The sequence below is a fragment of the Cryptomeria japonica genome, chromosome 11 (assembly GCF_030272615.1).
Source record: "Cryptomeria japonica chromosome 11, Sugi_1.0, whole genome shotgun sequence".
NCBI lineage: Eukaryota > Viridiplantae > Streptophyta > Pinopsida > Cupressales > Cupressaceae > Cryptomeria > Cryptomeria japonica.
In genome coordinates this window covers 616249339-616261902 of record NC_081415.1, presented here as the reverse complement: position 1 = coordinate 616261902, position 12564 = coordinate 616249339, and the positions used below count along the sequence as shown (strand labels likewise).

Sequence of the window (12564 nt, the reverse complement as noted above, 5' to 3'; positions counted from 1 at the left end):
GCAAAATAAGAAAGGAATCAAACAAAAGAATATAGATGAAGATTTTCAAGTTCTAAATACGAACTCAAACAAGAAAGGCAAGCAGAAGCAGTTTAGGAAGAGAAAAGGTCGTCTCGGCAAGAACTCCTTCAAGAAGGACCTCTCTCAGATTCAGTGTTACAAATGTGACAAATTTGGGCACTATGTTGCAAAATGTCTAGAAAGAGCTAAACAAGCCACATTTGCCAAAACATGAAAATGAAAAAGGGAAGAGGACTCTGAGAAGTATGTACTCTATTCAACACTCACAAACCAAGCGTCAAACAAAGTGAACTCATGGGTGATGAATAGTGGCTCATCCAGACACATCACGGGATTCAGAGAAGTACTATACTCCATGAAAGAGGAGAATGATGAGGAAGTAACTATCGGAGATGATTCTACACACCTTGTCAAAGGAGTTGGAACCTGCACAATCAAACTAAAGTCGGGTGTATCATTACAACTTAGAGGAGTACTATATGTTCCAGGCATCAAGAGAAATCTAGTCTCAATATCAGCACTGGAGGACAATGGATACATAGTAACCTTCATGGACAACAAAGTATTGGCCTGGCCAAAGAACTCTTCCTTCAAGAAAGCCAAAACAATTGGTCAACGACAAGGCTATTTGTATGAGCTATGTACAGAGCCCAACTTAGCCCTAATTCATGAGATTACAGATGCCAATGAAATCTGGCATAGAAGACTAGGCCACCAAATTTTAGAGCTTTATTATCAATGGGAGACCTTGTCATAGGTCTACCTAAGTTAAAGCAATATCATTCAGGGGCATGCACAGGATGTGCCCTAAGTAAAAATACTAAGGGTGCTTTTCAGAATAGTACTAGGAAAACAAGTAAAATTTTATAGTTAGTTCATTCTGATGTATGTGGACCTATGTTTGTACCTTCATTGGGGGGATTTCTGTATTATGTAATATTTGTTGATGACTACTTTAGGAAAACTTGGATCTACTTTCTGAAATGTAAAGAATCAGAAGAGATCCTTAATAGGTTTAAAGAATTCAAATCACTAATAGAGAACTACTTAGGAAATAAAATTAAAACCCTAAGAACTGATAATGGGGGGGAATACACATTAGAATTATTTAAAGAGTTTTGTAAAAATTCAGGGATTAAGAGGGAGTTAACAATACCTTATAACCCTCAACAAAATGGGATAGCAGAAAGGAAAAAAATAGGACAATCGTTGAAGCTGCCAAAGCTATGATTCTTGATCAGAATCTAAATATCAATCTTTGGGCAGAAGCAACTAGCATTGCTGTATATATTCAAAACAGATGTCCTCACTCTCATCTTGAAGATAAGACCCTTGAGGAAGTCTTTACTAAATCAAAACCAGATATTAGCCATCTTAGGATTTTTGGATGCCCTGTCTATATTCATGTACCTAAAGAGAAGAGATTAAAATTAGAACCTTCTGGAAAAAGGAGAATCTTTGTAGGATATAGTGAACCTCCAAGGCTTACAGGATCTATATACCTGGTCAAAAGAATATTGAACTAAGCAAGGATGTGATCTTTGAAGAAGACTTAGCTTTCAAAAGAGCCCAAAGCTCTCTAGACCCTGAAATTTATATCCCCACCACTAGCATAGATAGAGATCCCACTCCTGAGGTTCAGAGGGAGAATCCTGAGGAAACTATAAGTGAAACTCAAAGTCCACCTAGAGAAAACCTCAAGAAAAGACCACTATGGGCCACCAAAACTGTAGCAGAAGCTCAGAAGTTTGTTGCTTCTTCAGAGACCTTCAGGGAAAGCAAAAGGCCTAACAGATTCACTAGCTATGTTGCCCTTATGAATAATCTCTCTAAAGCCGAACCAAACAATGTATCAGAGGCTCTTGAACATCAAGTATGGAAGGATGCCATGTCTAAAGAGTATCAGTCTATTATTAAAAATGATGTTTGGGAGATTGTTCCTAGGCCAACTAAGAAATCTGTTGTTTCATCTAAATGGCTTTTTAAGATTAAACATGCTGCAGACGGTAGTATTGAAAAACACAAGGCTAGATTTGTAATTAGAGGTTTCTCTCAAAGGGAAGGGATAGATTATGAAGAAACTTTTGCACCAGTTGCCAGATATACATCAGTAAGAGCTGTATTAGCCATTGCAACAACTAAGGGGTGGAAGGTACACCAGATGGATGTTAAGACAACATTTCTAAATGGTGAGATCTCAAAAGAAGTCTACGTAGAGCAACCTGAAGGGTTTGAAATCTATGATGTAGAGCCTCATGTGTGCAGACTCAAGAAAGCTCTCTATGGGCTTAAACAGGTTCCTAGGGCCTGGTATGAAAGAATTGACACCTATCTCTCAGGACTAGGTTTCTCTAAGAATGATGCAGATCCTAATCTCTACTACAAAAGAAATAAAGGTGATATGCTAATGTTGATTTTATATGTTGATGACTTATTAATCACAGGAAATGATCATCTTATAGATCAATGCAAGAAAGATCTATCCAAAGAATTTGACGTGAAGGACTTGGGACTCCTTCATTACTTCCTAGGATTGGAAGTATGGCAGAATTCTGACAGCATTATACTAAACCAAGGAAAGTATACCTTGGATATATTGAGGAGATTCAGAATGCTGAACTGTAGGCCCATGACCTCTCCTATGGAAGCCAATTTACATAAACTTAAAGAAGCAGCAGTAGAGTCACAACCCACTGACTCTACTCAATACAGATAGATAATTGGGTCTTTGATGTACCTTGTGAATACAAGGTCAGATATCTGTTATGCAGTTTATGCCTTAAGTCAGTTCATGTGTGAACCTAAGGAGATACACTTGGTTGCAGTAAAGCACATCATGAGACACCTACAAGGTATTCTAAACCTTGGTCTCAAATATGAGAAAGTTGACATAAACCTTCATGGATTTACAAATTCAGATTGGGCTGGAAGTGTAACTGACAGAAAAAGCACTTCAGGGTGCTGCTTCAGTCTAGGTTCAACCATGATATCTTGGATCAGTAGGAAGCAGTCTTTTGTAGCTCAAAGCTCCACCGAGGTAGAATACATTGCAGCTTCTATGGCTGCCCGAGAGGCAGTATGGCTTAGGAAGCTGCTTGTGGGGTTGTTTGAAGAGCCTATGAAACCCACTGTTATACATTGTGACAATCAGAGCTACATAAAACTTTCAGTAAATCCAGTGTTCCATGACAGATCCAAGCATATTGAGATTCCATACCACTATGTGCGAGATATGGTAGACAAGAATGTGATCCAATTAGAATATGTTTGTACAGGAGATCAAACTGCAGATATTCTGACCAAACCTCTTTTCAGAGTGAAGGTTGATCACTTCAGAAAAGGTTTAGGTATGATAGAAAGGTAATTTGCTTTGTAATTTGTATTTGCATATCGATAAGATGTTTAATGTGTAAACTTCTTTGTCATGATAGGACATTTTGGATTTTATCCCCTGGGTTCATATCTAAGAGGTGACAATCTCTCAAGATAATGAACACTTGTATGTAGACATTATAAGGTGACGATCTTATGATGTCTGGACTAGTTATCATGTTGGATCTCTGGTGTGTCATGGATGTGCCATGATTGTGTTGTGATAAAACACTTGTATAAAGTGTTAGTGCACATATCACAACTTGGATAAGATGAGAAGTTAATCCTTCTCATATGATTATCCTTAAGTATTGCATGTTTAGGCAATACTGATATCACATGCTTAAGTGATATCCCGTCATCACAAGATTGATGTGATGGACATTTGTATCACGTGTTTAGGTGATACTTCATATCATGTGATTAGGTGATATGATCTTCTATAGTGTCAGATTGAGTGAAGAATGCTAACTATCATTTGAATTGTAATGCTTGAATATATTGTTTGCATTTATCTTACCTAGCTAAGAGGGAGTGTTAATGCATGATAGCTTCGGTAAGATAAATGATTGAATGAGAGATAAATGAAGTCTCTCATTCAATCATTTATCCTATCGATAATTATGATGAAAACCTTCAAGCAATTAATCATTCATTTGATAACCATTCTTCATTTGCATATAATTAATCTATTCAGTTCGATCAAATGCTTAATATCGATAATCATCCTACATCATTATTTATGTTCACCGATTACTAAATCATGCTATTGCATTCTGATTTATATCGGTTAACATAATTAATAGTAAACAAATGATAAACCGAAATTAACCAAACACCGCTCAGTATCGGGTGTTAATATAAATTAACACCGATTGATATCGGGTTATATGTGCACCGATTGATATCGGGTGGCATGGTAAAGAAGCCCTGATTACCTTTGGGCTGTTAAGTTTAAGCATACACCGATAGTTATCGGTTGTTAAGATAAAACATATACCGGTTGGCATTGATTATTAATATGCACTGTTTGTTATTTATATAATTAGCAAAGGGGCACGATGAAGTAATGTCTTGATCGGTCATGACCGATCAAGGCATTGCTTGATCGTACCCCGCTTGCTACATATATATCAAATGGCATTTGTGAGAAAGGACATAGAAAATAACAAATGCTCCTCTCACCTGCCACACAAAAGAAGATAGTCAGATTCATATTTTAATTCAGTAATATATAGAACAAGATAATATTAAATAGAATATAACTTGCATATTGAATGTAAATTGAACATCATTTACAGTTGCCTTATGCCTTTATATTTGTATTGTGCCCCTCCACATGAGTCGTCCTCCTTCAATTAGAAGAGTGGCAACTTAAATAAGTCGGGCCATAAATAATCCTTGGTCGGCGACCATAAACAATTAAGTCTCCTGCCGTTAATAATACATCAACACTCCCTCATTAGCTAGAGAGACATTTTCTCAGATACAGATGTCATGGAGTCTCTCAACATGACACTCATAATGGCTACACCTATGAGTGAGAAGAGTTTATCACGGAGTCTCTCAACGTGATATCAATGATGTCCATCTTGGCTGCTCCCATGTGGAAAGAACTTGTGTACAAGTGCCCATCACGGAGTCACTCAACGTGATGTCATCATGGAGTCTCTCAACATGATGTCCACTATGGCTACTCCTATGTGGTAAAACACAAGTATAGAGAGTTCATCACGGAGTGTCAATGCGATGACATCCATCATGGCTACTCCCATGTATGGCTATGGAAATGTACAAAAGTGTTCATCACGGAGTCACTCAATGTGATGTCATCGTCTCATCATGATGTTCACCATGGCTATTCCTAGAGGGTGAATAAACACAAGTGCTAAGTCATGGAGTCTCTCAACATGACATCCACCATGGCTACTCCCAGAGGGTGGAACAAGGGCTTTCACCTCAAACTTCTCTCTCACAGAGAAGAATGCATTAACAAGGGTTTGCACCTCAAACTTCTCTCTCACAGAGAAGAATGTGTTAACAACGGATTGCACCTCAAACTTCTCTCTCACAGAGAAGAATGCATTAACACAAATCCTCATGATGATGAGGCTCCCTCTGAAGTTTCAAGTTCTTTCATCAACCTCCTAACCTCCTTGTCTAAGGTTGCGTCTATTGGTTTGTCAGACTCCCTCTGAATGTTATTTCCTTCTCTTCGAAGAAACTGATCATAATGACAATAAGTTCTTCCTCGAGAGATGTCTCAACTCAGCCCCATGACAGCAAGTTGTGTCTCTATTCTTCAGCCTGCGTGACTCCCTCGCAGGATGCATCAAGCTCTTCCTCCCTTGAATGCAATCTCTTATCATCCTTATGCTCCTTGGTCCGCCTTGAAAGCATTTTAGAGAGTTTAATAATAGTTCATAGAACTAAATTATCTCGAAGAGAAATACCAATGCCAGAAGCATACATGAGTCACTATCCTAATGTTATTGTATGAATGAATATGAGATACTTATCTCTTTATTGATCCTGATAAATACCAATCACTGCACTGAATATAACTTGCTGCTCTTGCGCTCAGATCAGTCCACAACCTTCCTTCTACAGGTTCATGGCATGATCACAGGCCCATGTCCCAGTATTAAGAGCGACTCAGAATACATCAACACTGAGATTTGAAGTGATGGCTGGGTAAATTTGAATGTGGTATTTGACCATTCAAATTTATCGATGCACTCCTTTTCCAGCTGACAAGAGAGGAAAATCTCTAGGGGTACAATGTCCTCTGACCTGAAGTCTATGAAGATAAGGTAATCTGATTGTCACCAAGCTGTTCTGAATTGCATAACAAAATGATAACAATCTGTAGATGAACTTATACAATCGCTATTTTGTCAATCCAACTAACATCTCCACTTGAGGAAGCTTATCTTATATTCGCTGAAACGAATCTCTCCGTATGAAATATTAGCCACAATAAGTAGAGTATATGGGACCTTATCCCATGCTCTGTGGGTTCTGTCTCTATTTTGTCTGCATCGCAGGTGGAGGGCTGCTGACTCAGGTGATGCAGCGCCTGTATTTTTGTTGGAGAGGCCATCTTCTGCATGTCCAGTGCGAATGGCAGCTTCCACGACTTTGGCGGCATGATCCTGCACATTCCATATGCTCAAAAAATGGTGATTCCTTTGACGAAATCTGATGTCCTTTGAATGAATATGCCACTGATTAATTGCTGAACTTTGTTAATCTGATGTAGTTTGATACTCGCATCAATACACCTGCCAATATTGTTGGGCCCAGATCGATTCCTTCATAAGGTGATTCGCTATGATGTTCAATGGCAAATATAACAATATAGAAACGAACTTTGTATAGCAGATCTCAGGGGATGACTCACTGTTAAGGAAGCTATATTCGCTGTTGGTTTGCAATCTTGGTGTAACCCAAACAAATAATCACACTCTTCTGATTCGTTGTGATTATGTGAGATTGGAACTCAGGCTGGACACAAGTCGCAGATCTTAAAATCAGAATCGTTCTTCATAAACTCATCACAGCTCCTATCACAATCGCATGGATCAATATTATATGAATCGCTGCCACTGTGAGGATCACTGTTATCCTCTCAACCTGCAATGTTGCTTAAACAAATCTGATCGGATTTTCTGACCCCGCTCTGATACCATGTTGTTTTTATGATCAGATTAAGAGCAATTAGAAAAGGCAACACAATGAACAATGAACAATGAACACAACAAGATACCTTGGGAAAACACTCCAACATGAGGGAGAAAAACCCAGATATAAAAATCTCTTATATATATTGAAGTGATTGAATACAATAAGGTCAATACACAGCCAATTATGAGGCCACTCACAAGGCCGATCTGCAACTATAATAATGGCACCGCTTAACATCATATATCGACTTCCTTGAGACAAGTATCGAACTGCTGAAGATGAATGAACTGCTGAAGGAGAGCGATTTGAATGTGAATATATTTGATGTCCAAGAGTGAGGTTGCCTTATGCCTTTATATGTGTATTGTGCCCCTCCACATGAGTCGTCCTCCTTCTCAAGGAGGCGACTTAAATAATTCGGGCCATAAATAATCCTTGGTCGGTGATCATAAACAATTAAGTCTCCTGCCGCTAATAATACATCAACAAAAAGGAGCAAAGAATTCATCTAGAATCAAAACATCCATCAAAAGCAAGTGAAGCATCATAGGAAGCAATCAAATTCGACAAGTGTATAAGAAATTTTAAGAAATTTAAAGGCAAGGGTCCAAACCAACAAGTTGAATCTTTGCACACTGCAATTTCTTTTGCTATTCTGTGTGATTATATATATGAGAATATGAATATAAACATATTCACAAGATGAAGAGAGAAAATGTATTATCACAACCAGATTCTTGACTCCCAAGGATATAGTAGAATTAACCTCCATTGTGTATACCGCAAAGTTTGCATAAATGAATTAAAAGAACAGCGGCAAGAATATAGAAAATATGAATATCTTTTGAGTTTTGCATCGAATTGCAAATAGCCAAATGGCAAATACTTGTGATCTTCTCAGCTCATATTGTCTCTTGCCCTGCACCGGCTCCTGTTTGGTGTTTACCCTTCCACGACATGTTTATTTTCCAGCTTCCCAATGCATTTAAATTTTAAGTTTTAGGTTTTTTGTTTTATTTGTGTGGGAGACAATGCCTTTTGCATGGGAGATGGTGTGAGTCTTCTGGAGACTGCGGCTGAAAGTCTTTTGTGACAAGAGATGTCTTAGGCAAGGTCTCCAGTACTGGAGATGCATCCCAGGGGGTCACAGATGTGTCTCCTGGCAACATAGTTTTTGAACATATCTTTCAAGTTGTTTTTGAACATAGGTTGATGAAAACAAAAGCTTAAAAAATGCTATAATAATGGGAGAGACAACATTAGCTTTGCCTATTATCAATATATAAATGGTAATCTCTGATTAAAGAGGATATAGAGTTCATTATAATTGATGGACTGAAATTGTCATGATTTTAATTTAGCCGTTTTATATTCAAGGGAGATAATTGGTTTCATGTGATAAATACAGGTACGCACTGTTATGGTTGAAAACATAGAAAAAATTCTAGAGAGAGGGGACAGAATTGAACTTCTTGTTGATAAAACTGCAACTATTCAGGACAACTCATTTCATTTCAAGAAGCAATCAAGACGACTTCGGCAAGCACTTTGGATGAAGAATGCAAAGCTTCTGTAAGTACTATTATTTTAAGCTTTATACTTGCCTGTAATGCTCCATGATCTTGCCCAGAGGCTAACTCCGCATCTATTTCCTACATTGATTGATTTGTTTTTCCTTGTTTCCAGGGCTTCATTGACTTGTTTGATTGTTGTGATCCTCTATATCATAATTGCATTGTTTTGTGGTGGTATAACTCTTTCATCCTGTCGGTCGTGAGTTTCATAATTCCAATCATCAAACTAGACTTTCCCTTGTATCTTCCTATGCACTGCCCATGCAATAACTAAGTGTGGGTGCTCACCAATCAAAAGTTTTAATTGTTGCGGGCTGCAAAAAGGTTGTTTGCCAGAGATTAGTTAGACTACTGGTTATGCTAAGAAGAAAAGGATGCACCAAAGCGTTGAACTTTGCAAGCCCTGTTGTTTGTGCAGAAGGCTTATTTTTTTTTTTTTTTGTAGAATTATTGGTATGTATCATTTATAATCTCTGCTGTTGCAGACTGTGTAGGGCACACATTAATAGTTAGATATGCTTGTTTGGTTCAAGGATTACCCATGAACCTAATTGTTAGTAACCCTGCATGAACATCCATTTCCTTCCTCTGTATGATTTATGTAGGTGTTGAATTTTGAGGGAAATGGATTGCATAGAAATTTCTGTTGCAATTTCCCGTTGCATTTTTCAATTTTTGTAACTAGAGGTCCCAAATTCATTTGTTGGAATCCATTGGATTATTGCGAAAAAGCATGGCAGAAAACTTTTTGGACATTGTATGCTAGTGGGATTGGCTTATGTAAAGTGAAGCAATTTGTCATTGTTTCAGGACCTATTGCTGCTAAATTTTTTATGCAAAGTGTTTCACAAATTGAAAAACAGGCAAGGTTAAACTAATATGTGAAGTTTCGGTACACTTAACATTGTTCCATCTCTTGAAATATGGTGAGCAAGGAAGAGGATGGCTACATGTCAGAACTTGATTATGCAGGCCAGTTATTGCAGCTGGGTTCTTTACAGTGACTATTGTTAAAGGATTCATTAGAACTGAAAATATTCCCCTTTGCAATGATTGCAATGGAATTTCTGTGGTGGCATTAAGAAGTATCTTCATAATCTGGTTACTGAAATTTCACCGTTTGAATGTTATCTTATAGAAAGTTTGGTGGAACTCTGAACATAAATTCAATGGCATCTTCCTGGAAAGTGGTCTTATCTTCTGGAGCAACCTTGAATTTCACTGAAACTTTGTGTTTGTGCTTTGTTCTTATTCCCTTTCTATAAAACCTTGATAATACTCCGAGTGCATTACAAGGTAATTGGGTTTGCTTTCAATTTTGTTGGATCATACTAAATAATGCTGCTGAAGGCGTATTTTTTTTTAACTTATCACATAAATGGATCATACTAAATATTGTTCTCTTCTATTTTTTAAGAGAGATATCCAAACACACGCCATAAGAAAATTTGATTATATTTAAATCTTCGTTTTCTTCACTAATTATTTGATACTACTTTATAATAGAGGATTAATCATCTAGATTCTATATACAATGTTTTCTGAACATAAAAAAACCTGTTTTCTTACTTTTGATCGACATAAATGAACCCAGACATTTAAGATCTCAAGCTCACTGAAATTCCTGTTATTCAACTGAGATTAATTCTATGTCAACTTATATATAATCACGTGATAGAACCCTGGCCAATTTGGATTCAAAAGACGATTGGTACCATTTTGTTATGATGATCATTGATGATGATGCCAATGGTGATAGCATTGTGGGGTTATAGATGATTTTGGCGCCTAAAATTATATGCTTATTGATGTTTGAAATGAAGAACACGATCCTACACTTTTGTTTGCAAGGGAAAGCTCTGATAATTGAGTTATGTTTGCCTTTGTTGTGGAGAAATTATTTATATCCTCACATTGTCATCGCCTTCTTATATAAAATTATGCAAGTGCCTTCGATTGTTTCGACCTTAGAAGAACCTGAAACATAAATATACATACAGGTAGGCGAGTACCATAGAGACTATGAGAAGTGGTCATTCTGGAAGCACCACCAGTTAGCTAGAGGTAGCCTTTTAACCCACCGTTGCTATTTCTTAAACGCAAGATGATGCATTTAAGTTTCAAGGCATTTGTTGACAATATTAATTGGACCATCAGTTTAAGGATGATAGATAAACTAAACTTATGTTTAAGATAGTGCCCTACAACTTTGATAACTCGCCATAATTTTCTTGTAAAAGTTTGACCATGATCACTGACAATAGAGTGGGAATGCCATGGAGTCTGAAGGTAGAATCCAATAAGTGTTGAGCAACCATAATAATGGTGTAAGGTTGGTGTCGTGCATCAAAATGGGTATATTTGATCAAGTGGTCCACTATCAAAATGACTTGTTTACCACCTAAGAGTTAAAGCCCCACAACGAATCCATAGAAATGTTAGTCCAAGCTTGATCAAGAATAGGAAATGGCTACAAAATCCTAAAGCTTTGAGAGTTTCTTCCTTATTCCTTCAACACGTCACATTCAATGACATGTTTTAACATCCTCCTTAAGGACATCCCAAGGAAAACCTTTCATCAGATGTTCATGTCTTCATGTCTTTAAAAAACCCAAGTTACATAAAGGAGGGGAGGAGTACAATTCCATTAATAACTAAGACTTGAGTTGCAAGTTGGGAAGTAAAAAAGTCCATAGCTTAGATAAATGAGAACTTGGCTTATCCAATGAAATCTTGGTGTAGATTATGGATTCTATTCCAACTATCAAATGATACTTTGTATTGTAGGGTTAGTAGACTATTAATTTTAAATGTTATCAGTCTAATTTGGAACCAAAGTAGAAAGATGAAAGACGTAGCCTTCCCATTCCTATTGTTGGGAGAGGACATTTGCTACAACATTTTCCTTACTCTTCTTGTAGATAATCTGTCATATCCTTGAATTTTTGTCATTCATTTTTGCTGTTTAGGGAAGAACACCCTTCGTTGCAAAAAATGATTTCAAGCTATGATGATCTTTTTTATCTAAAATTTCTAGTATCTCGCCATTGTTGGACAACATGGAGGATAGCCAACATTTCTTTTTATATGTTGATTTAGTGAGATTGCATCTAATGATCTGTTTACTAGTGAAGGCTAGAGTCATCTTTCTTGCAGCAACACCGTATCTATGCCCATGATTGCATTCTAGAATGAAGGTTTTTTAAAATTGGGTAAGGTCAACATTGGGGTAGAAAACATGGTAGTTTTTAGTGCATTTGCCATCTCTATTGATTTTTTCGAATTGAACTACTTTTTAAGAAAAGTTAGGAAGGGCCTAATAATTTTAGCATAATTACACAAAAACTTAAAAAAGTACCCTATCAAGCCTAAGATTCCTTGCAAGCTTTTGTTCGACGGAGGTCATGACAACTCTTGCATTGTGGTAATAATTTTAGGGTCAAAATAGACATTGGCTTGTGAAACAATATGGCTCAAGTGCTCCACCTATTGAATCCAAGGCACACTTAAAGTGCTCGCCAAAAAGAGAATGTTCTTTTATAATCTTAAGGGTAATCTCCACATGATAAAGATGATCAATCCATGTTTGAATGTAGATTATGATGCCTTTAAATAAAACCAAGATGACTTTTTGTAAGTATCAACAAAACATAGTGTTCATGAGGCTCTAAAAAGTACATGGGACATTGGATAATCCAAAGGGCATGAATACAAATTCATAATGGCCTTCATGGTCCCCAAAGGCAATTTAAGGAATTTTAGCTTTTTAAGCCTAAGATGAGGTGATAATATGAAAAAATATCAACTTAGGAAAAAATTAGCCCGTAAAAGTTCATCCAACAAATCATCAATAATAAGGATAAGAAATATATCTCTAATGGTTAATTTATTGAGTTAATGAAGCATAAAG

The 12564-nt window shown here is 37.0% G+C and overlaps 1 protein-coding gene across 3 annotated transcripts in view; it reads left to right on the top strand.

Moving 5' to 3' along the window:
* The window catches only part of LOC131043462 (vesicle-associated membrane protein 714), a 34914-nt gene extending 24852 nt beyond the window's left edge, over positions 1 to 10062 (top strand). For 2 of the 3 annotated variants that reach the window (XM_057976660.2, XM_057976661.2), the window contains 2 exons: positions 8489 to 8652; positions 8767 to 10062. In XM_057976660.2, coding sequence (XP_057832643.2) covers positions 8489 to 8652; positions 8767 to 8857 — 255 coding nt within the window. In that variant the 3' untranslated portion in view covers positions 8858 to 10062. The remainder of the gene's footprint in view (positions 1 to 8488; positions 8653 to 8766) is intronic. The other variant, XM_057976662.2, reaches the window with a different exon arrangement.
* Positions 10063 to 12564: the final 2502 nt, after the last annotated feature.